The following is a 24,418-nucleotide window of genomic DNA, read 5'->3' as shown; positions in this document are numbered from 1 at the left end:
TTAGCTCCTTTCGATGGTGCTGTTCGAGACCCGATCCCGGGTTATTGGCGGTGTGTTGGGTGCGTCCGTGTCGAGCGTTGGCGACAGAAGAAGCGGCAGTTGGATCACAAGGTGCCCGATCACGAGGCACGCATGAGGAAGAGAGTCGGAATCTGCACTCATCCGCCGTCGAGGCTGCGCGCCGCTGAATTGGGAGAAACGACTTTTTCCTCCACGTGTGTGGCGGCACAGATGAGTCACACCAGCTCATAGATCGGTATCGTGGGTTTTGATCGACAAAGGCCGCATTTATCCCGCTCGTAAAGGGGAGCAAGTCATTTGTCGTAGTTGGTGTAGGAGAGCGCCGGAGTAAGCGGAGATATTAGGAGCAATTTCTCGTTGCCAAATCTCCGTCAGGCGATGGTTTGTGGTGGGATTCACCAATGTGTTAAATTCTTGTTTCCTTCTGGCCTCGCAGCTGGTGCTGGCTTGCGTCGTCCAGGAAATCATCGCTTGTAGCCCACCATCGAAGCACAGCGGGCGCAGTAGTAACAGTTGATGCCGAACTGTATCGACTTGTCGAGGTTGAGGGAGAGCTGGCATCGAGAACAACGGACTTGGAGAGCTGAGCCGCTGGCCGAACGGGGAGGCACGCCGCCAGCAGAGCCGGTCGAGGCGGGTTGGCGGGGAACGGCCGTAGAGGGCATCTCGAGGGATTCGAAGCAGATGTGCGTTTTCGAGAATAGTGTCAAGCGTGAGAGCTTTGGAGGGAGAGGCGAGGAAGCCTGGCTTTAGTGCGTCGTCGTCTGTTGCGAAGCTGAGCGGTGGCAGTGCAGTGGGAAATCGCCAGACTTATAGCAGATCTAGGAGAGGGTGGAAGGCTGGAGCATGGCAACGGAAGTGGACGGGGAAAAGAAGGCGAAGTCCCATCCAAAAGCGCGTCCTCGTATTTTTCGTTGGAGAGAGAGAGAGAGAGAGAGAGAGAGAGAGGCAGACGCAGGTGATCTCTTCAAGGTAACTCTGGCGGTTGAACTCGAGTCCACGGGCGTGTTGTTTGAGGGTGAAGGCGACAGCGAAGATGCACCAACAAAGACGAGGCTGGGACGAAAGGGACGATTTGTTCCGTTTTTTTTTTTTTACTTTGTCAAAAACGAGGGTAGAAGAATAATATTATGTTTTATCTTTTTTGAAACATCGTGGGATAATTATTTTTTTGCTTCCCGCGAGCCGGGCCCCGTGTGATCTATAAAGTATCCGCCCGACACTCTGGCCAAAACTTGGCTGAGCATGACGCCGGCCACCGCAAACCTTGCGGCGAAAAAAAGAAACGAAGAAGAACTTTCGAACTTCTGCTGCTGTGTGTCTTCATTTCCCGGCAAGCGAACCCCAACCCGCCCCATACCAGGCGGCCGCAATTGGCCATACAGATGCGCAACAGGGTCCCCTGCACAGCGTCGCTCAACCAAGTCCCCGCCCGCCAGGTCGAAGACGCAATTGATTCTGCAAGCTGGGCTTAAGGTTCTGCGCGCCCGCTGCAATGGAAATGCCTGCGCCTCTCTGAACCCCCAGGGTAACAGGGTTCGTCTGAAGGGCCAGCGACAAGAATAAAATCGGCGAGCGCTCCCCCAACGGAACACGTACATACGACATACATCTCCTCCTTGATCTTTCCATCCTTTCCCCCCCCACCATCAGAACAGCTGGAAACAGGATCCTGCAGAAAGGCCATGCTCGCGGAAAAAGGCTCCCCTTGACCGCGGTTTCAAACCGGCGCCCGGGAGTATCACCCCCGTGTTTCTTCTTCACTTCCCATTCCCGAGCGAGCCGATGCATGCTCCTTTTCTATCTGCCTGAAAAAGGTGACAGACATACAGCCCGTGCTGTGAATTGAATACGACTCCTGCTTCACTTTCATATGTTTCTGCCTCTGTCCCGGCACTCGCAGGCTCCCAATGCACGATGATGTGATGCTGCATCGCCTTAAAATGAGCACCAGCAAACCCAAATGGCGCCCTCCAGCAAATCAGCACCCTTCGATCAGGGGCCACCTGTGAATGCTGTCATGAGCATTGCATCATTCTTGCCAGAGGGTGTCTTCACGCTCCTGTGATCAGCGTGAATCTAGAACCATCAACTGTTGATGGCATTCCAATCTAGGCACAATGCCCTCATGATAGATTCTCGTGGGATATCTGCAAATTCACCCCTGGTTATCAAGCCCTTTATGCTCACAAGTTACAACATGAGTATTCCAAATCCAACGGTTTTCAATCTCCTGCTCCAACGTCATGGCCCAACCCCCGTGTGGAGTCGAGAAGGGAGTATAATAGAACCCCCATCTCCCCTCCACATCGAACCCTCTGAATTGGGGTACAGGCAGGTTCCTCCTGCTCGTTCCCGTGGCGGAACACCGAACTCCAAATGCCGACCCCATTCCAGTCTTCCCATTTTATATCCATGCATGCGTGCACATGCCTCCCGTACAGTACAAACTCCGGGCGCCTTTATGATCTCCCGTTTCCTTCCCCGAGCAACCTTGGTGGTCCTTCCACGGTAGCTGCAGTGCACTCTTCCTCTTCACAGCTTCAGTACACACATCTTGATAACCTAGTCAGGCGGATTTCCCCGCGCCGCGGTTTGCGCGAAGCGCGTATTTACATTGGCCAACAGCTGCGAGTATCCCAGATCGGACCCCAAAATAGTGAGACTGGCCCGCGTACCTACATGTCCTCGCCGTTTCGACAGCACCCTTTTCAATCTATCAGAGCCTGGACAAGGGATACCCGTTCGTCGATCTCCTGTCAACTGGAGAAATGAACCCTCACACCAGTCGCGCAAACACTCAGTATGTCCCCCTCTCCCCCATCGCAAGAACCCTGCACTTCAATCATCGCAATCTGCCACTACTGGACAAGCACCACCGCGCTCCCCCAATGACGTCAGCCTGCCTACCCCGCTTTCTTAGTTCTTTTGATTGTCTCTTTTTTCCACAACCGTCTGCGCTACTGAACCTGCGGTCGTCGGGGGGTTCCTCGGACATTGCTTGTCCTTGCTCCAATGCGTATAAGTTATCGCTGCTGCCGCTCGTCTGAGTGATTCTGTCGGACTGCTGCCTCGGCTCCGGCGGCTTCGACAAAAGGGCTCTTGGCACGGCATCTCCCGGGCGGCTTCCGTGTCCTGTTTTCATGCATTCTGACTTGCGCTCCCCTGCACGTCTCTGCCAATGACCCGTGATGTCGCAACTGGCTTGCGGATTACTGACTCTTTGTGGTGCGCCCGCTCATCTCAGGGTTTGAATATCGACGCGATGGCCCCTGTTTTCCCCTCGCTACGATCCCGGTTTTAAGCGAGCTCTTCGAATGATCCCAAGTACCCCGTCGATCAAAACATTGTGCGATGGCCTCAGTATGATGGTGAACGTGGTCCATGGGATAGTACTTTTTGAGGGGGGGGGGGAACCAAAGACAGCCCTGTTCGCAAGCACTCCGGGAAAACATCGGTTTATTCGAGATGCATCGTCTTACCGCGAAAAAGGTGGTTACAATTCTATGATCGCTTTTCCGGATAAGCGGCTGGCGTCATACACGAGTTTTGCAGCTGAGCTCTGTAGTGTCGACTTTCCCCAACAGGTGACGACGTGCGCGAAGCATTGGCACAGAGCTCAGCCCAACCTTCGATCGAAGTTTTGATCTGGAATACTAGAGGCGCGTGAACCGATACGTTTCTCCAAATCGGGGCTGAGGCGCATGTCACGACGTTATCTCTGTCCCACAAGGAATCTGTCGTACCAGCACTTCCCAATTCTACTATTCTGCCATGCATATTGTGGCGCGCCAACTCGGGGTAACCGAACGTGCCGTCTGTTAACGAAAACGCCACATGAACGCGCTTAGATCCCAGCTGAGGCTTTTTTCGAGCCCGAACCCGAATTGATAATACTCGGGCTGTTGTTTTGAAGGCTAAAAATAGGCAAGTGCTCTTTGTTACATTGGCGGGTGCCATTGCTGCTTGATATATCTGTTGGCTTCAGCGGTTCAGCCTCCGATGCGATAACAAGCTGGAGCGTAACGAAGTCATGATGGTTACATTTCGTTTCCCACGCTTTGACCACCCGCCTCGTCGGTCACCTGAAGTCCTTCATGGTTTAAAAATAACTTGTTGACCGCGATGTCTTGCCGTTATCATAATCATAGGGGACCTTGAGGACATTCTCTGAGATTGGAAAGCGACTGTTACCGTTGTTGATCGGCAAGATCTTCTGTCGTGAGCCCACCGAAGGATTGGAACTTGATCCCAATAGTTATGAGCGCAGGGAGAGCTAGCTTGTACGGACCCGCCCTTCCGGTGTTATGTCTGTCTTGATCGTGGCACCTTGGCACTCTGATCCCAACACAGGCATTCGTATTCTTATACGGACTTTGGGAAACAGATGATCTCTTTGAACAGGCCATGGATTCCAATTTTGGAACCAGCTCCAAAGCAAGGCCTGAAACTTGATGCAACCTCTATAATCAAGGCGCCATTTTATTACGACACTAGTTTCTATTCTAGGCTGTCTGATCCGAGAAACGATCTGGATTGGTTTAACAAGGACCGATGGCAAGCCGCTGCCCCGGTTATCGGGTTAGTTAAAATAGCTCATTTGCGGGGTCTATTGACAGCTGGAGCTGGGCAGTGGGCTTCCCGTGCATACCGTCCAGGCGGTGCTTGGTCAACAGCTAGGTTTGTTTAACAAGGTCTTGTATCAGCTCAGCTAACTCCTCAGTTGCAACCATTGATGAGTCATGACAAAACCAGAGACCTTTCTTTAACTGCTTTTGATCCCAGCGAGCCGAAGAAAGGATTTCGTATGGAGATTCATCAGCCTGAATCTGCTTCCAAGAATCGCATGACACATAGCGTTGTTAGCTGGAAGTGTACAAAACAAACTCCTCTAACGATGAGGCTCTGAACGTCACATGAAGTCCTTCGTGGCTCCCTGAAATGTCAGCCAAAGGTCGTACTCCTGGGCTTGGGAACTGAGACTTCGAGATGCGCCTCTGAGGCTCGGTAGAAACGTCTCATCTTCTCGAATACATCTTAGTTGAAGGACAAGAAGAGGAAAATAAAGCTATTTCTAGCTCATGCCCTCTTACTGCTGTCATACTTTTGTTCATCTGAACAGATGGAAGACAAGTGGAACATTTTAGCTCAGCTTACATAGAAATCAATCAATCAGAGGATAGCAGTTGTTTTTTGATAGTAGAGGGAAAATATTCATCTATGTATGTACTCCGTAGGGCCTGAGAAAAACATTGTCCGTTCGCCTGTCTTGGGAGGGAATCGAAGATGCCATTGTCCTTCCTCTACAGATGGGCGAACCATTGACAACTGTACACTGAGACTGATCTTCCCAACACATGAAGCGTGTGCAAGACGAGCAAAATCAACCAGGTTCTGAGCTTTGTTTTGGCGGAACAACGCGTCTCACCGCCTTTAACTAGCTATTTGCAACCGCGCAACCCCGAACGATGCCCATACCGACACGATCTCTGTCCACACGAGACGCCTCATCTACCCAAAGAAAGAAACCCAGCCAGGACACCGCGGTATGAATTTGATCGACCCCATTGTTTTCTTCTCCAGAGTGGATTTTTGATCCGAATTGACTCCCATGGAACCCAATTCCTAGATTCCCACCAGCCGACAAGCTCCTCTTACCGTCAGACCCACCCGTACAACCTCCGTCTCAACGACAGCGGCTACGAAACCACCAGGGCATGCTCACGCAGCTTCTGAAAGCGGTATATCCGCTGCGACCGGACCCGGCTCCGTGTCGCGTAGGAGCTTGCTGCCGCAGAGACATACGAGCAGCATTTCCAGCAGCAGGGGATCGGAGAGGACGACGACGACTACGGTGCCGCTGAAGGTCCAGGTGCCGGAACTACAAGCCAAGCAGCAGAGAGATGCGCAGTTGGGTGTGTCGCCGTCTCGACGGGACAGTGTACATTCGCCGGTCAAACAGGGCAGTTCTGAATCGAGGGTCGACGATGGCAGACGGCAGCAACAGCGGTCCATGGAACCGCCGGGTGTAGGTCAGGCGAGACCGTCACCGATGCCGGCGACGAGGTTGGATAGATCGGCGTCGTTGCGACAGCCGCCCTTGTCCAGGGTTGCCTCGACGACTACGGGCCATGCGAGGCATCGGAGTCAGATACTCGCTTCGGGGAAAGAACAAGCAGGTGCTGTGCACCGGCAGGACAAATCGAACGTGGTGGACGCACAGTCGGTTGCTGCGAAGCTTGCAAAGCCGCAGTTTAACATGTATCAGCAGCATTATAGCCCGAAGAAACCGGTTCCCAAATCGTCTACGAGCAGTTTATCAATTGCCGCTGGGGGCGGGAATGGGGCGGCATCTTTGCCTCAGAATATTTGCCTTTTACAGACTGAACTTCTTCAGCTGCATCTTCTGCATTCCCAGGCTCTAGACGCCAAGCGAAAGTGGGAGGCTAGTGCGGATACAAAGTGTCGCAAATTACATGAATCGGTGGCTACGAGCTACCGTTCTGTGCTTTCCAGTGAGCGCTCCATACAGCAGAATCGCAATGCAGCGGCAATCGAGCAGTTTGCGGCGGATATCAAAGCCAGCAATAGCCGTTATGACCTCCCGTCGCAGATACAAATGCTGTCAAAGGTCATACAGGAAGTTTCTGATATGACTGATCCAGGGGAAGGGAGATACAGTCTTGTGATACAAGAATTCGAGGAGTGGTCTACGCGTGTTCAGCAAATCAGACAAAATAGATCGCAGCCCACGAGTAATGGCAATGCTACGACAGTCAGGATCGACTCGGAGTTCGTTGATCCTTTAAGCGATGCGTGGAAAACTCAAGTAGCTGCGTTGTCGACGAAGCTGGAATTGTGCTCACGAGAGCTGGATTGTTTGGAGGTTAGTTCGGCCGTAACAGAGCAAGCTGTTTCTGATTATGACGCTTCGGCTTTGGTCAAGGCCGTCAGGGGGCATAGGGTGCTGATACAATCGATGATCCAAGAATTGGACGTCATGGCAAAGATTGAATTTGAAGTGGTGAAGCTGGAAAAGTGCTGGGTAAAGAGAAATGTAGAGCCTCTATGGGCAGATATAAACCAGGATATTGAGATACGGATTCCCGCCTGGAAAATGTGATGATGGGAGGTTGAGATAGTTATGTGAGAAACAAGCCTGGAGCCTTTTCTAATAATGGAACAAGAGCCATCAAGTTGCCGGAGTCTAGAATCCCGAATGCCACTAGCTTTCCACCTCGCTGGCCGGTGAATCCAGAATGAACGAAAATGATATCATTGATGCCAAGAAGCACACCTCCCAACAGCCGGAGGTGCAAACAGCAAGCCTTCGACGTCGTTTTGATCATGCTTGTAAACGGAGATCAACGTCGCGGGGAGCATATACATATTTGCATTCTTATTACTTTGTGTAGTTAAATGCCTACCAGGATATCGTCTACTTAATTCAAGAGGTGAGAGTCGATCCCCCCCGATCGAGCTCGGCGCGCAGTCGAAGAGAGTTTCTAGGATCCACGAGCTCAGTGCCATATTGTGGAGGTGGCGGTAGAACCGAACTGAACTGACAACATTCTGAATGCAGGATTGATGAATTCGAGCTTTTCGTCTTTACCCCGATGCCCGACATAGACCGCTGAATCACGTCCGAGTGACGACGACCGTTTGAGTGGGGATCAATCTCACAAATCAACCCCCCCCCGGTATATACATACACCCAGCCAAAACTGCCTCTACATAGTTCATCGTGCTAAGACTTTGAACTCCGGACCTTTTGCCGAGACCAGAAGTGGAAGATGAAGTCCTCTCTTTACGACCGCCTGCTGCAGCGGGAACTGGGTAACCGCCGGCCATATGCAGGGATATCCGGGATATATGGGGATAAAGTCTGGGTTGATGATATGGACATTGTGAATGAGCTGGGTGGACATACGGGATGCGTTAACGCTTTAAAGTACGTGTCTTGATACTTGAGAAACCCGCTATTGCTACAGTTCACGATCACGGTTTGCTAACCAGAGCGGAACTGCCTCCCCAATAGTTGGTCGACATCTGGGCAATTTCTTGCCTCGGGATCTGACGATCAGCATGTTAATATCTATTCGTACCAGCCGGAACATACCACGTCCCCGGTCTTCCTCAATACGACGATTTTCACCGGTCACTCTGCGAATATATTCTCTGTCAAGTTTATGCCACACTCGAATGACCGGACACTGATTTCTTGCGCGGGCGACTCAGAGGTTCGAGTATTTGATATCGAGCATTCCGGACGGTCCGCCAACACGGCGATATCGTCGTCGCGGAGCCGTAGATTCAACAATTTCTTCAACGGAATGTGGTATTTGACGGATGGAAATACAAACTGCAGAGTTTACAGATCGCATGCGGACCGGGTCAAGCGTATAGTGACCGAATCATCTCCATACCTGTTCCTTACGTGCTCTGAAGATGGCGAAGTCCGGCAGTGGGATCTACGGCAGCCTTCTTCTGCTTACCCGTCTCCTCGGGGCGGACAGGGGTTCATGGCGTATAGACCGGGTTTACATCACGATGATTCCAACGTACCACCTCCGTTGATTTCGTACAAAAAGTACCATATCGATTTGAACACCATTTCCTGTGCTGCGACTCAGCCACATTACATCGCTCTTGGTGGCGCCCACCTCCATTGTTTCCTACATGACCGACGTATGCTGGGAAGGGACCTAATGGATGAAAGAGGACAAATGGGGAGTCCATCTAATACTTTTCACGACGATGAAGCCATGGGAAACGCGACAAGGTGTGTTCGAAGGTTCGCTCCGAATGGGCAAAAGAAAATGAGAAGCCGTGACAACGGACATATCACTGCGTGTAAAATCAGCAATGCGAACCCAAACGAGATGATCGTGAGCTGGTCCGGCGACCATATCTACAGCTTCGATCTTGTTCACAGCCCAGACGCTCGAGATGAAACTGGAAACAAAGATTCGAGTCAACAAGAAGGCTCGAGATCTGGCCGAGCGAAGAAAGATAAGAATCGAAAAAGGAAGCGTGGAAAGGCGACGTCGGCAACCTCCATAGCCAGCAGTATCCGCCATCAATCACGGCGCAGATCCGAGGAGAGGCATGAAGAGGGAGACGTGTCGTTCAGAGTCAGATACAACAACGGCGAGTCCGAAGATATCCCCTTCGACTCGATCACTGGCCCGGCTACGGCCGATACTCCGGAACGATTGTTGGAGGCTGCAAGGGACTCTGTCTTAAACGAAGCGCAAAAGCTCAGCCTCCGCATTGCAAAAGGCCTTGTTGAAATTCGAAAACTGCTATTCTCTGTCGAACTCTCCGCAAGAGAAGAGGCTGCAGAGATTTCATCAACCTCCGAACCAACGCCCTATACAGCTTCGTTTACATCGGTGATTGGATATGCTGCAACGTATCTTCCAGAGATGGATGAAGTGATTAGGACTTGGGGATATCCTTTGAGTCCGTCTCATGATGATGTCCTATTTCAGCAAGCATTGCGTCGGAATCGTGAATCGTCTAGAAGATTTGTACAGGCTTCCGGAACCCTAGCCAGAGTGCTAGGGGGCCGATTACAAACGGCAACCGGAGGGGAAAGTCCACAGTTGGCATTGTTTCGGCAAATCGTCCCTGCGCCCACGGAAGATGGAATGATTGATCCCTCGTCGCAGTTTGGATATGACTTCCTGAAGGCTATCCTACTGTGGCTTGAAGGAGGCCGCCATGCAGTAGTGGACAGCTTCAAACGGAGTGCCGGCCGTCGGCGCGATGCCGGCAGGTTTCCGTTGTTGGACTGCGATGGGGATGAGGCTATCGAAGACACTTTGATTCCGTACTTCCGTGAGCTGGCCAGTGCTGACCCAATCGTGAACGTCGACGCTTCGAGATTTGAGCATGATGAATCGCGCATCTTGTTCCAGTCTCAAACGGATGCTGTTGAGGCATTTGCAAAAGCTATCAAAATCCCACTCGAAGACCTTGGGGACGCAGCTGCCACTCGTGAACCTGAAAGTCAAAATGCTTCGCAAACTGAGGGGATCCGAGCTCTTGATAAGAAAGCAGCCGTTAGGTTCTGGGGACTGAAGGTCGGGAGAGGTCTCCTGATGGAAGTTGGTGAGGGTGTGAATTTTGAGTTCGTTAATCGCTGTTTTGGTGGCTTACGAACTGTTATCGAAGATGATGGTGAGGACGATGGGAGAGAGAGGGTACAAGAGGATATCGACCCAGAGGCCGAGGAGGCACCGATCTCAGAGGTCCGATTGGTACCAACTCGTCATCCTTATCGACATTCAGTTCTCGGTGGTTGGAGTGATGCCGACGACGCTAGCGATGGCGAGTTTGAAAATGACTCGGAAGATTCCGAAGGATCGGAAGAAGACGACGATGACGATGAGGATGATGAGGATGACGAGGAAGAAGAGGATACTAACGATGACAGTGATGAAGAAGAGGGTCGGCTATTTATCCGCCATGCGTCTGGTGGCCGACGACGAGGAGTAGAAAGCAACGTCCCGTGCTCCTCGCATTTGAACGTTTACCGAGGACATTGCAATGTTAAAACAGTTAAGGATGTGAACTACTTCGGATTAAATGATGAATATGTTGTGAGTGGGAGCGATTGTGGAAATTTCTTTATCTGGGATCGAAAGACGTCGGATTTGGTAAATATACTCTCCGGTGACAGCGATACCGTGAATGTCGTGCAAGGTAAATTCATCCACGGTACTTCCTTTCGAGTTATGCTAGAGGCTAATACGAGAAAAAGGACATCCATACGAGCCAACTATTGCTGTCTCTGGAATCGACAATACGATCAAAATATTCTCTCCAGATGCTCGAGCCCAGCATGATGCCAAAATTGGGATTAATATCGCCGACCCAGACGCCCCGGCAAATATAGTCAGCGGAAATAACCCCGGAGTTAACCGAACTGAACGTAATACATTGGGGCTGAGGAGCCGGAAGCAAATGCAAAATAGCTATCAAATCATGAGCCAAAACGATGTGGATCGACAGGGAGGAATGAATGAAGCTTTCATCACGGTACGTTTGCTTCACATGTTGGCTGCCCGTAGGATGGAAGTATCGTTTTCAGAATGGTCTTCCTGGTTCTGATAACGGTCTGCTGGGGCCTACGATCTGGCTCCCTCCTGACATGGAGACCGTGCTGTTCGTTTTTGTGGCTTTACTCTCAGTTTCCTGGTACTCATGGTCTTGGAAATATAGAGAAGCATGCTGGCGCGGTTAGCCGCTTCGTTGAGGGATAGGCGGGCCCTCGGTGTGAACAATCCAATTGAAGGTGAAGGGGGGACGATTGTTCTGGATGAGAATTGTACTGTAAGTGTAAAGCCCTGGATTCCAGTCGCCTATGGAATCTAACTCGGTTTTCCTAGGTGATGTAAACCAGAGCGCATATATGGCTTTGGGGTAGTGTCTAAAATCTTTGGGATACTTTTTGCAGTGATTGGGACAGCATTCAAATCTCGTTTATATGTAAGAACTATGACGGATATGTGCATTTTGACAAGAGATATTGCCGTTGGGTTAAAGTGCCATATCCACTCCGCAATTGGTGATATCAATATTTAGCATTGAAAATTCATACCCTGGACGTCGAACTAGGAGCAGTCTATCTCAATCAGCGCCCGGCCAATCTTAGGCCAATCTTAGGCCAATCTTAGGCCAATCTTAGGCCAATCTTAGGCCAATCTTAGGCCAATCTGAGCCATATTTGTGATTAAAGACACATTCTGGTGCAACATAAGAACCACGCCCCCCCAAAGAAGCTGTCTGCCATGGGTTCATCCACACATGAAGGATGCTTAAGTTCTGTGCTCTCAGGCCATTCTGACATGCCCTTGTTAGAACCCAGTATTCTGGGCACCAACTACCTTTCCCACAACTCCAATGGCTCTGCCATGGCATACGATGATAGTAACGGCAGAGTTGCATTTCTTTTGAATATTTGCCGACGAGTTTTAAAAAGTAATGTTCTGTTGTCTCGAGCTGAAAATATGCATGTAATACACCCATAAGCTTGTAATTTAACTATTGCAAGGTGTTAACATGATTGGGAAATCAAATATTACAAAATACGAGCACTCCACTACCTACAAGCAAACCAAAAGATCCTACTCAATTCTCGGAGTCCCCTTCCTGAAGCATGAGGATGCGGATACCTCAACTTGACTGTATTATCAAGCTAAAACTAAAACCATAATCGGAGCCGTTTTGATAGACCGGCCAGGATCCACCAAATCAAGGTTCTCCTTGCTGCATGTAAATATCTTCGCCAGACTGGCTGGAAGTCAAGTGCCAGGTCAGGCTTAAGTAGACCTCTTCGAACCAGTGCTTCACAAGCCTTTTTCTCCTTTGTACGATCAATAGCCTCATATTCTGCAACGGATGCAATGTCTTTTGTTTTGCGCCTGAAGTCGTATGCTACCAGAGCCATGATAGGATAAACATCATGCCAACAAGCAGAAATAAGGCCGTCAAAGATTTCATGGCGGTTAAGTTCTGGAAACTCCATATTTTCAAATCGGCGACCCAGTTCCGGCCCATCTAGACTGATGTCTTCATATGGTTCATGACCATATACCATATAGTAAAGTAGAGTTCCAACAGCAAATTGCTCGGTTCTAGCTGAGCAAAGGCCATAAGTGCCTCTCAAAGGCCCTGCTGTCAATTGTCTGGCCCATGGAGCAAAGGTATACTCAAGAAGCTGTCCAATGAGAGTAGCACGACCAAAATCAGTCAGCTTCAAATTGAGACTTCCATCAAGGAGGCAATTGGTTGTCTGGATATCATTGTGACAGAATCCCATTTTCTCCACATATTCAAGAGCAGATATGATTTGCTGGATCCATTGAGCAATGAGAGCAGGATCCTCATAATCTTTCACACGGATAAGTGTCCCAAAAAAATTACCATTTTCTCGTTCCTGATGTTCACGAAAGCGATATTCAAGTGCCTTATTTGGACAATGTGATAGAAACAGGTGGTCTGGAAGGATGAGGAAACGCTCCACGATATTTGGACATGAATCCTGATGCTCATTAAAGCATTTGTAAAATGCAATATCCTTGAGCAATGGATGCTCTCCAGGGCTTCGATTAGGACGAATGGTTTTCACCACAATAGTTGGGCTGACATGATAGACATAAGCATCAGTTCCGCCACCAAGTCAGTTGTGTTTCTCGAGAGTATCAGTGCTGTGAAAGCCCATCGCAAACTACACGACGCACGTATTTGTAATTAATTCGGCAAAAATACCCAGAGGCAATCGTCATTTGAGCTGGGGGGGTGGGCAGTCGAGTTGGGAAGAAGCGGCTGCGGAGAGGAACTGAAGTGGCTTGGCGAAAATCTGCTAACACTTTAGACTATTTTTGCTAAGATGGCTTCGTCTTGGAGCAGGATCGACTAGAGAAAGAGTGGAAGTCTTGCAATGCTAACTCACAGTGAGGATTGAGCACCGCCGGCTCATCAGCTCAGTCATTGTATCAACTCCGAACGTGGCACTTGTATTAACCTTTATTAGGCTCATGTGCCAAGACGATGGTTAATTTCCTTCTTAACCTTAACTAAACTATTAACTAGTAAGTTAACCAGCGGCAACTTGACATTTTCATCGGCTGTCAGTTTCCTCTCAGCGAAACACTTCCCTCGGAAACCGGGGAAAATTCAAAGGGAAAAAGAACCCTTGATGGCTTTCGAAAACGCAGGATGTAACTCAGAATTGCTATTGCGACGGCAGGAAGCTACTTCTCTGCTTCTCAATGACACCCACAACCCCCTCCGGCATTTGCAGCGGGGCAAAATTCACTTCCAGCTAGGGTTTCCTGATCTTGCTGCCGCCGATGCGTATCGCGCGCTGACCCTCTTTGAGTATGTTCTTGATCCGGAGAGTGAATATGTTGCCAAAAGGAGGATTGTCGGCGCTGCGATTGCAGATGGGCCCTTGGAGTTGAAAGGACCCCGGGGGGATGCTGATGGCCCGGACGAGGGGTTTGGGATTGAATTCGAACCCCTGCCCTGGAGCGATTATCAAGAGAATATCGGCGCTGTCTACATCCTGTTGGTCGATAGCCTCATGAGGTGTGGATGTATGGAGGATGCATATGAGTTTTGTGTGCAAGGCTTGAAACTCGCGCATGGTACAGAGAGAGGGGCAAGGAACGAAACCTTGAGGAAACTGATGCGTATGATCAAAGAGTCGTATGCTGATTCTCAACGGCAGAAAAACCAAGGCCTTCAATCCGGACGCGGAGAAACTTTTGACCCTGCTGGCCTTCAGGTCCAGGGATGCGCGAGGAGAGTGGTATATCCGTGGAATTCCCATGAGCCCGATCGAAATTCGCCCCAAATCGTGGAGCTGTTGAATGAGAGACTGAAGAAGGTTGCTCCGAAGTGTGAAGTCCGAGCCGTAGAGCTTCCTCTATTGCACGGTTTAGAGGCTGCGGCTCGAACGGGGTCAGATTCTGAGCGGAAAGAAGGGATATCAATCCAGTTGGGGCTTTTTGCAAAGGAAGACATTGCACCTGGCGAGGTGATACTGCATGAATCCTCCATGCTAACTGCTACCAATCGTCTACATGATGATTTATGCGACGCCTGCAACAGCCCATTGCCGCAGCTTGATGCCGCTGAGCCCGCGGTTGCCTGTGAGAACTGTGATGATATCATTTTCTGCAGCCAACAGTGCTACGAACTCGCATCTGAGACCTACCACGGTGCGATCTGTGGAGAGGAAGGTTTGGAGTCCATAGGAAAGGATATCCCGGACCCAAAAGATAAGGCAGATTATCTATATCTCCTCTTACTTGCTCGTGCCCTGGCCATGGCAGAGACACAACACATTCATCCCCTTGATCTTCCGGAAGTGAGATACATCTGGGGCGATTTCCACCGTATGGAGGACGATCCAATTACCCCCCTTGTTTCCATTTCTGCCCAGGAACCAGCTGCACTGCCGGCGCTGCCACCGTCCGCCACCTTGCCTTTCTCCTTTCAATTAAACATCCTTCAACCGATGCGTATTCTAGAGGAGATGGGGCTCAATCCATTCGACGCAGTGGAACGTTATGATACCTGGGTTTTAAACACGCTCTACGCCAAGTTCCGTGGCACCGCTTCCGGTCGTTTATCCACCTGGGATGGCGGGCCTGAAGTCTGTGCGGTTCATCCGCTCTGGTGCCTGGCGAATCACAGTTGTGATCCAAATGTGCGCTGGGAGTGGGGAGGAGAGATCACGTTTGTTGCAAGAGATGAGGGGGAGAGAGTGGACTGGGGTAGTATGGGGGGAAAGAAGCAAAGGGCAAGGGATCGAAGCGGTGGTGTTGCCATTAAGAAGGACGAGGAGATTTTGAATCATTATTGTGATTTGGGACTGAAGGTCAAGGAGAGGAGAGAGTGGGCTATGGGGGCGTTGGGTGGACCTTGCCAGTGCCCGAGGTGTGTTTGGGAGGAGTCTCTGCCGTAGTGCAACCGTTTTTTCTAGGTACATACGGAAGAAATCACCTTGTCTTTATCTTTGGATCGACTTGGTGAGCTGTTAGAACAGGAGACATAAAAGCTGCAGATATCAATTCAAAAGTGTTAATCGACTACTTCATCACATCATGATTCATAATTTAATGTACATACATAATTCGTGAGGTTCTGAATTATCTTCATAGATCCGTATGCTTACTTTTCATAGCTTCGAGCAATCCTTGGCGGTATCCCTGACGCCTCGTAAGGTCAGCTCATTGCTGGTGCAACATATTGTTGATTTCCATCTCCTATTTAGCATGCTGAACGAGCTGTTCGTATAATTCGTCCGGAATCTTCTTCACAATGAGAACTGTAAGCGCAGTAATTTCTTTTGCATCAAGCGACGGAAAGGATCTAAGCAGTTTATTGGGACTAACCCAGGGGTAAGCATTGCGTTTTGGACCAAGTAGTCCATCTTATGACATTGGAAACGCACCTCGAACTTGCCAGTAATGTATCCCGCATCCTGATCAACTGAGCCACAATACACAAAATGTTCAAATGCGGTCCGTACGCGAAGAGAAAATCCCACAGGTGCAGTACTTCCGGAAGAGGAGGTGTGCACGCACACAGTGTTAGAACCGACGGGAACGCATATAGTTCAGCGAACATGCCCTTGCTAAACAAGTGATATGCGAGTTTGGGTTCGACGATTTCGAGACATTTATCTACTAGTTTCAGGCCCTTGTGCACCCCGTCCATGGCACCGCGAATGTATCCCGGGCATTCCTGGGTGACGAAATGGTGGAAGAGAGCAAAGGCTTCGACTTCGCTTCTGGATGCGTAGAGGAAAGGAGCGCAGAGAACGTTCATGCCTTGTACGTATATTGCCGGGTCCGCGGAGTTTGTTTGGCTCGATGGTTGATGAGGGGCGTCCTCTGAGATCGGGGAAGGAAGGGTTTCTGCGGATAGCTTGCTTGAATGTCGGGTGGTATTCGATAACGTCAGAGATTTTGGCTTGGCCTTTGAAGATTTTCCTCCACTTGAATCGTGGATTTTCCAAGCGACGGCGTTTAGGAGCCGAATTAAACTGGCTTCGGTGACGCGACGTTTAAACAACGGATCTGTAGCGAGCGTGCGGAAAGTATCATTGCGGATTTTGGTGTAGACCGGTGACCGGCCGCGATGGACAAGGGATAGGTACTCATCCGTAGGAAGAGGGGGGATATTAAGCAGTGCTAACCATACGTATATGCGGTGAGGGGACTATCCCGTTCGTCAGCATCATGTTGACCAAGCAACGGACACCAAATGCAAAGTGACATACCATGCCATCCCCATCAGCATCCACCCTCGTAGACAAAATGAGGTACCTCAGTTCGTCCAACCCAGCCGCAAGGTTATTCTCTGAAGGTCCGTCTCTGAGCAGTATTTCGAGCCCGGACCGCTTTCCAGGAAATCCCATTGACCCAGACTTTCGAGTCGAAGAACGAGGCTTTTGGGTCAAATTGACCAGATTCCTTACGGCTGTAGGGCTGGCGGCATCGCTATTTGAGCGGTGGCGGCCATGCGCGGGCGTCGCCGGACCGGCTTGCGTATGGGGCTGGTTTCCATGTGAATCGGGTTTGCTTCCGGAGCTGCGGTTGAACTGCAGTCGTGAAACTGACTGGGTTTTCGTAGATAGATTCTGATGTGATTGGAACCGTCGAAGAGTGCGCGTTGGCTGCGGTGGTGGAACATCAGGTAGGGGAGGAAATTGGAACTGGGACTGGGGCTTGGTGGAATTCATAGCAAAAGGGAACACTTGATAAATAAATGCTAACAAAAATCCCCGATAAAATAGTCTCCTAATTTACATTGATTTTCTGGGTAGAGAAAATATGGCATTAAAAGAGCGTCGGCAGCAGCTCAAGTTTTACCACTGCGATGATGTGCTTTGTTTTTGTTATCTGAAGGTTGGCCCGCCAGATAAATGCGGGCCATTGACGCGCGCCTATTCTTAGGCACTGGTGGGCGCGTGGCGCGGGTAACTCACTCGCTAGCGAGCTCATCTAGAAAAGCCTCCTGCAACGTCGGGTCTCCAGCTGTTTTGCTGACTCCAAGCAATATTCCCTGACGTTTTCGAATTGTGTCTTTTAATTTTTACTGGAGTAAGACATTTTAGGTGTCCCTTCTTATTGTCATGAGAATCGAATAGATATACTCCGCATCACTCAATCCTTAAATGTTATAGTACAACAATGGGCCTAGAAGTCGGGGTAAATCAGACAATATATGATAAGCTCCACAATCTTGGACTCTGCAAACTGATAAGAAGATGAGGAAGAAAGGGAAAAAGGTTAAAAAAGGAAACAGACGGAGTCAACCATAGGTACTTGCAAACCACCGAGGTGCAAAAGGGGGCCAGCAAAACGCAAAAGAGAATAAGGTAAGTATTGGTACACTAATCCGTATCGCTCGACACTTAGCAATCGAAATCACAGTCAATTTGACGCATGCCGGAATCGTATCCACCCTCGCTGCAACGACCCTTGTTCTTTGTATCCCACCTCTGCGACGTGTAGGCCAGATATATGGGGTTGGAATCAACAGCACCCGTCCACAGGACTACTTTGTGCGGGAGTGGCCCTTGAGCGTGCAAGTGTTCGCCCTCCGGAGCGTACGTTTTGTCCAAATAGTCAATAAGGCTGCCGCCGGCGTCGTAAAGATTGACTTCAAGCGCGTAAAAGCCGCTCGGGTTTTGAGAATTACCGTCATGGTTTTTCTGATAATGACGGATGTGTACACGGCATTTCCCGGGCTTAAAATTTCTTGATGTCCCTATCTCATCAGGGTCTTCGCCGGTTCCCATGAAGGCTATGGGAGCATTTTTCGTTTCGTCAACCAGAGCGGTGTCAGGAATCTTCTCTTTGGGGTTAGGGCATCTGAAACCGCAGTCCATCTCGCGTTTACCGCCATCCCATCCACCCAACGAGCAATCATCGGAGCACCAGCGTTGATCGGAATACCAGAAGCAAAGCTTGGTGTGGTCTTCCTTGGAGCCAACACGGACGGCCAAGGTCCGTGACAACGGAGATTTGATGATATAAGCAGGAGAAATTGGTTGCTTCGTGGCCTGGGCAATCAACTTCCCTGCAGCGTCTATGATTGCGGTAGCAACCAGGAAATGGTCCTTCAAGGGGTTTGTGCCTTTTGATTCCTTCTCCCTTGCCCATTGGGTTACGTGAATCCTGCACATGCCCTCCGTGTATCCGTTGCGATTCGGGTTCGGGTTTACTGGCGCATCACTAGGTTTCTCTGGGCATACTTGCTCCTCCCTGTCCCATATTCTGTCACCAGCTTCCTTGGCATCCAAGCAGACAGTGAAGTTAAAGAAACCTGTAGCGGACAATCTCAGTAAACTCAAATGCAAGAGTGGGGGACGTTACAGCCATTTACCTGGAGTTCTGATTCCATCGAACAAAGGGAATGCCGTGTCCTTCAGCGTTTTCTGGTCCTCATCGAGCATAACGCTGGTCTCCAAGGAAAATTGCTAGGTCTGTGAGAATAGGTTTGATGATGAACGATCCAGACAGACAGCACTCACGTAACCGTTCTTTTTTCCATTTGCGAGGTACGCACCATAGCTGCTCTCGACAATGTCTCTACACAACAAGTTAGGATAACCCAAACGTCAAGGAAGAAAAAGGGAACACAAAAGTGAAGGATGGCTCCGTACTTGATTGTTATTCCACCCCATTTCTTTCCATCCAATTCATCAGTAGTACCGCCCTGTAAAGCCGTGAATTTATAATATGGTGGTTCCGAGCAGAAGCGGACCTGGGGGTTCTTTCGACAACTGCTGGGGTGATTGGCGTTCAGTAAGAACCAGGTATTACCACTGACAGCGAGCATTAGCACTTTGAGCTTGTTGAGAAGGACCCCGTCCATTAATGAAACAGCCCCTAGAAGCTGCAGCTCACGATGTTCTGAAACCCTTTTGAGCTTGTGGGTGGGAAGCAAGGCACGGACCGAATAGGTCGCCTAAGAATAAAACTTACTATTTGTCACAATATTGAGTCTTTTTCGCTGTGTCAGCAGTCATATAATTTCCCAAATTGAAATCCTTGGTAATCGTATATGGCTTGACTGGAGATCCGCATTTGTATTGCTCACGGTCCACTCGTCTATTATGCGGTCGGATTGTTAGTAAGCAATTCCTGCCTCTAAGGAAGTTCCTCTACTTACAATACAAATGGCCTTTGTTTTACTGGCGACAATTCCCATGTCACTGGCAGCATTCTTCCATAGAACATTCTCGAAACCTCGGCTTGCATTGTCTCCCAGCTGTCCTTTTCATTAAGGGCAAGGTCTAACATGGCACCATTTGCCAAAAGGTTGGTTAGGACTGTTTGGTTTCCCTTGTTGTGTGCCCTGATAGTGTCATCTAAGAACTTTGCATGGGATTTGGTTATGCCGTTGAATGTTCCGGCTGCGACGGCTTTGAGGAATGGAACAATGTCCTTGGCGGTCTCCGGGCTGTAATCCCGCATGAGCTATGAGCAAAAACAAGTAGATGTAAACTTACACCACGCCATCTTTAGGTAGGATAATGGAGTATGCAACGGCTGCGTTGAAAACATCTTTGAAGGCACCTCGGTAATCATCATCTGAAGGTATGTTAACACCTGTATTCAAGGCTACCACATTTCATCGAAAAGGGGTACCTTTAAACCATTGTGCTTTTTTAATCACTATGTGGCTCGGGTTATTAGCTGTTTCTGTAAAGACTTTTGTAGGCGGGATATCACTCACAAACGTTCCAGGAGAATGCGGATCCGATCCCGATCGCAAAGGCAAGTGAATCGAGAATCCATTTGAATACTTTATCAGATATACTTTTTTTCTTGTTTTTGGCGAAAGCGGATGCAAAACCTTCCATGTTTCCCTCGACGCCGACAAGACCGCCAGAAAGCTGTTCGAAGCCTCCATTTATAGACTACATTCCATCAGTATGTTGAAAGCTCCTCAGAGAAGTGGGACGTGGAGCTGAAAACTAACTTCACCAAATGTCACTATGGAGTTCTTGATCAGCCAAACAGCTGGTGCAACCGTCTCTTCGCATTGTTCTAGGCCAGTACACCTTTCTCCTTGGTATCTCCAGCATTGCGGAAAATCCTCCAAGTGCAAGGCATTGGCGAAATAGGCATCAAATGACTTGGCGCCCATCGGCAGTCTCTTATCGTTTTTAAGAAAGTCTTTGTACGCATCCATAACTTCCTTCCATAGTTCTGTTGACGAATTATGAGCTCTTCTGAACCAATAAGTCCTGTTCAAACAGGAATGCTCACCTGCAGCTCGAGCGGCTTTCCATCTCTTTTTTCCCTTATCAAAAGCATCGGTAAGGCCTGGGTTGTTGCACCGCACATCCTTCCAGCCTCCTTTCGCTGTAGAAAGGAAATCATTTTTACCCGCGTAAGCGCGGTTAAGGGCTAGGACAGGAGCCGTTGTGACCTGAGGAGCCGGGCCATGTTTGGGCAAAGAGCGAGAAGTAACAGCCGCCGTCAAAGCTTTATGAAGACCACTTTTCGCAGGATGGGCCTGGCACGCTGCAGAGAAGCCTAGCAGCAAGAGAATGAAACGTGCAATCGCCATGACGGAATACAGCAGTCCCAATCAACCATGAAATCGCATATAGAGGGCACAGCTCTGAGAGTCTCTGGTGTTTGATACACAAAAAGTCCAGGAAAGCAAGCCAGCTATATATTCCAAGACAGGAGAAGTTGAATTCCAAGCCCCCTTAGAGGCCTGATGTTGGGAGGCATAATTGGCGAAATAGAGGATCTCTCTGTTTCACAAAAGAGCGCCTCCGAGGGTGCATATCATGATAGTTACTGTTTCAATGTGCACGAGGTGGGCAAGTAGATTCTGATTGACTGATAATAGTGCTCAAGCGTGTAATTTGACCACCACAGTGCCCGATGCCCTGCCAAGGCGTATATGCCGGGCCTTGGGGCCGGTTCCTTGCATACAATACTGGCGAGCATAGCCAGTACAGGTCCCAGGTCAGAATCAAAGAGCTCCTGAGGCGCTACGGAGCTCTGATTTTAGGTGTTTCAGAAAGATTTTCCGGGATTGTGCAACTGCGCAGTTGGGAACGACGTCGATTAACCTTGAACGGAGGCATCCATAGTTAAGCATCTGAGCTCCCTGTGTAAACAACTCATTGGTAGAAAAGCGACAACGCAAGCTTTGGTAGAGTAAAGGGTCAGAGTCGCCTGATACCACTCCTGCTCAAGATGTCAATGAAAAGAGGGCTATGCTTTTGCTATGAAAAGCCCTGATCCTACTGATGAAGATCAAAGGAGTTCTGCAAAAGAATACGGAGTAGACAGCTGCTAAACTAACGCCGTCTGGTGCGGGAAATAAGTAACCAAGTTGGGAGCGAGTGAGCTGCTGTTGGCTTGGTGCTCCATTCTGGTGCACAGCTAATAATAAAGCAGAATTCAGTCCTATGAGAATGCCAGAGGGAGAAACGCGTCGAGGATGGGTGGAGAGACAGAGATGGATGTCGTTGATGTTTCTGAGATGAGGTTGGAATCCAACAATGCCTTGAGCCACGCTAAAATAGGCCATTGCTTGGCATCCCAGCAGCGCGGCAAGCCCTGGACGTTGTGGGCGCAGTCCAGGCTTGTTGGCCCCCAGAGCTCCCCCCAGGCCAGCGCCCGGAGCCAATCACCCCCGCCCGTGGGAGGCACGGCGTAAGGGCTGGTGGTTTGATTTGCTGGCGGCTTCGTCCAGGATTAAGCGCCCTCAACGGAGGAGACTCCTGAATTGGCGTCCGTCCCCTGTATGACCTGCCACTGCGCGTGATGGCGGCGGGAGTGATGGTTCAATGCAGTCTCCCATGGCAATGCCTCCTTCTCTTTTTCATTATTATGGCTTTTCCATCTGCCAACAAAAATCTCCATCTCCGTTGGCAACCAATGTGCACCGATCCATAACGACTGATATCCCCTCCTCTAGGCGTTTTGAAATTTGAAGCTGATGGCGCTGCTCTGTTCTCTGCGCAATACCCTTTCAATCTCTTTTCTCCTTCTCTCCTTTGTTTATATATCGTTGGCGCAGGATGCATCCTCAACACGGTCGCCCGTGTCAACGGCAGACGCTCCGTCAGCAACCAGCTCAACTTCACCGATGATCGGCTGGACCATTCCTTTGGTGGGCCTCGAAGATGACCCAGAGAAGCCATGGGGTGCGAATGCTTCTTTTGGTTCTAGCGATGCTGGCTACCAACTGTTCTCGATTACCATCGGCAGCAACACGAGCGCCAACACCAGAGGAGATTCTTCAGAGCGCATTGCAGCATTCCCCTTTGCGGTGAGCGCCAATCCAGATGGCAGCACTCCAGATGGCCGTCGCGTTTTTATGTCTCCTGGGCAAGACAATACCATCCCTCTGGGCCCAAGGTCCGCACTGGGCTTCACGCGAAAATCTCGACAGGGCGATGAAGACATACCTACCGTTCCTTTCTGTATCAACCTTGGGAGTAAGGGCCGTTGGAATGGGTCCCTGACTCTGGGAGAGAACTTCTACGATCGGAATCGAATCCTTCGGCAATTGTCATTTGACGCGGTTCCTGATGCAAACCATGAGCATAATGGTACATTTTTAGCAAGTGGGAGACAGAGAATCAATAGCGTCGACATGGCGAGATTGGATTGGGCTGGAGTCAACCGAAACGAAAAGGACATTGACCCGACATCCGGAGATGTGATTTTGGACTTCAATAGCGAATCCATTACCCTTCCTCATGGATCGTGGTGCGGACAAAACGTGTCGTTTACGTTCTTCGGCGTCGCGCTCAACGTGCGCATCCCCGACTACCTGACCAAGTCCCCTGACCGTTGCAAAGGTGCGGAAAATCAAAACCTCTCCGAGAACCCTCTCATTCTCGGAAAGCCTTTCTTCCAAATGGCAAATGTTCTCGTCCAGCCAAATGGCGATATGTTCATAGCAACGGCAAACACATGGGACCTTCCACCGTTCCCTGAAACCATTTCAGAACAAGGCTTCATCGGTTTTCCGGAAGACCCCAAGCCAACGTCGTCAGCGACACCACGCCCGACATTTGAGCCATCCGAGGGAGGCGGAAAGAATATCGGGGCGATCGTGGGTGGCACAATCGGAGGTGTTGCAGGACTCGCCTTGATTGGAGCTGTCGCCTTTTTCCTCCGCAGGCGACAAAGAGCAAACCAAACTCCATCCCCTTATTCTACCAAAGGCGACATTCCTCTGAACTAACTGAAAAGAATCCTTTGGTATGTGCTTGCTCTTCTTGCCAGACGCGCTGTAGCCCTGTAACTTACCTTTATATCTTCCTAGACTTCCGAAATCCAATTATAAATACTGCCCATTCCACTATATCATGGTAGCTACGCCTTTGCTACCAGTCAGCCTCCCGCTCTGTTATCCAGCACCTAGAGTTCGCTGCCGCTTTTTTGTTCTTCTGGTTCATAATTCAACCCTGTAGAGCTAAATGTGATGGTCTCCTTTCTTTTTAAGTTTTAGTGGGTTCACGACATAAGTAACGAGAACGCATATTGCCTTTTGATGAATTTTCTGCATTTGTATAGTTTAGTTTATCCGAATTATAGCATATGAGTCCTACGAAACACAACTGCTCGGTATTGACTGCAAGTGTTCCACAATCCACCTTTGCTGAAAATGCCTCAGTTATGAATCAAGCATGTCCATCCAATTGGAAATTTCCATGAGTTTGAGGCTTGAAAGGGTGGGAGTGTGTGCGCACCACATATTTCACATCCGCCCGGTCGGCGTGGGTGATACTGGGATGATAAAAGGCCATTGGTTATTGAGAGTTCGAACCGAAGCCCGTGTGCGACATTTTCAGTGACACTTGCAGGAAGTGGACTCCATA

The 24,418-nt window shown here is 49.7% G+C and overlaps 9 protein-coding genes across 9 annotated transcripts; 4 read left to right on the top strand and 5 right to left on the bottom strand.

Annotated features, from left to right (window-relative positions):
- Positions 1-288: 288 nt before the first annotated feature.
- UREG_06739 (uncharacterized protein) lies at positions 289-1,708 on the bottom strand (the record flags this gene model as incomplete). Its single annotated transcript, XM_002583726.1, has 2 exons — positions 289-830; positions 1,621-1,708. 2 exons carry the CDS (start codon positions 1,706-1,708, stop codon positions 289-291), a joined length of 630 nt encoding a protein of 209 aa, XP_002583772.1.
- A 1,817-nt stretch (positions 1,709-3,525) lies between these two features.
- UREG_06738 (uncharacterized protein) lies at positions 3,526-3,981 on the bottom strand (the record flags this gene model as incomplete). Its single annotated transcript, XM_002583725.1, has 1 exon — positions 3,526-3,981. The coding sequence occupies one exon, from the start codon at positions 3,979-3,981 to the stop codon at positions 3,526-3,528; it is 456 nt and encodes a 151-aa protein (XP_002583771.1).
- Positions 3,982-6,280: 2,299 nt separating this feature from the next.
- Positions 6,281-7,144, top strand: UREG_06737 (uncharacterized protein; the record flags this gene model as incomplete). Its single annotated transcript, XM_002583724.1, has 1 exon — positions 6,281-7,144. One exon carries the CDS (start codon positions 6,281-6,283, stop codon positions 7,142-7,144), a length of 864 nt encoding a protein of 287 aa, XP_002583770.1.
- Positions 7,145-7,814: 670 nt separating this feature from the next.
- On the top strand, positions 7,815-11,426 carry UREG_06736 (uncharacterized protein; the record flags this gene model as incomplete). The annotated part of the gene is made up of 5 exons (XM_002583723.1): positions 7,815-7,928; positions 8,040-10,731; positions 10,790-11,067; positions 11,251-11,361; positions 11,418-11,426. The coding sequence occupies 5 exons, from the start codon at positions 7,815-7,817 to the stop codon at positions 11,424-11,426; spliced, it is 3,204 nt and encodes a 1,067-aa protein (XP_002583769.1).
- Positions 11,427-12,232: 806 nt separating this feature from the next.
- On the bottom strand, positions 12,233-13,522 carry UREG_06735 (uncharacterized protein; the record flags this gene model as incomplete). The annotated part of the gene is made up of 2 exons (XM_002583722.1): positions 12,233-13,072; positions 13,484-13,522. 2 exons carry the CDS (start codon positions 13,520-13,522, stop codon positions 12,233-12,235), a joined length of 879 nt encoding a protein of 292 aa, XP_002583768.1.
- Positions 13,523-13,729: 207 nt separating this feature from the next.
- On the top strand, positions 13,730-15,505 carry UREG_06734 (uncharacterized protein; the record flags this gene model as incomplete). Its single annotated transcript, XM_002583721.1, has 1 exon — positions 13,730-15,505. One exon carries the CDS (start codon positions 13,730-13,732, stop codon positions 15,503-15,505), a length of 1,776 nt encoding a protein of 591 aa, XP_002583767.1.
- A 301-nt stretch (positions 15,506-15,806) lies between these two features.
- Positions 15,807-17,287, bottom strand: UREG_06733 (cell division control protein 16; the record flags this gene model as incomplete). Its single annotated transcript, XM_002583720.1, has 3 exons — positions 15,807-15,930; positions 15,995-16,764; positions 16,826-17,287. The coding sequence occupies 3 exons, from the start codon at positions 17,285-17,287 to the stop codon at positions 15,807-15,809; spliced, it is 1,356 nt and encodes a 451-aa protein (XP_002583766.1).
- A 675-nt stretch (positions 17,288-17,962) lies between these two features.
- On the bottom strand, positions 17,963-21,132 carry UREG_06732 (uncharacterized protein; the record flags this gene model as incomplete). The annotated part of the gene is made up of 8 exons (XM_002583719.1): positions 17,963-18,876; positions 19,120-19,142; positions 19,217-19,378; positions 19,539-19,664; positions 19,726-20,016; positions 20,066-20,147; positions 20,293-20,476; positions 20,539-21,132. 8 exons carry the CDS (start codon positions 21,130-21,132, stop codon positions 17,963-17,965), a joined length of 2,376 nt encoding a protein of 791 aa, XP_002583765.1.
- A 1,392-nt stretch (positions 21,133-22,524) lies between these two features.
- UREG_06731 (uncharacterized protein) lies at positions 22,525-23,781 on the top strand (the record flags this gene model as incomplete). The annotated part of the gene is made up of 1 exon (XM_002583718.1): positions 22,525-23,781. The coding sequence occupies one exon, from the start codon at positions 22,525-22,527 to the stop codon at positions 23,779-23,781; it is 1,257 nt and encodes a 418-aa protein (XP_002583764.1).
- Between the last annotated feature and the right edge of the window lie 637 nt (positions 23,782-24,418).

This window comes from Uncinocarpus reesii, genomic scaffold (assembly GCF_000003515.1).
Source record: "Uncinocarpus reesii 1704 scaffold_4 genomic scaffold, whole genome shotgun sequence".
Classification (NCBI taxonomy): domain Eukaryota; kingdom Fungi; phylum Ascomycota; class Eurotiomycetes; order Onygenales; family Onygenaceae; genus Uncinocarpus; species Uncinocarpus reesii.
This window is presented reverse-complemented; position numbering and strand designations above follow the sequence as displayed.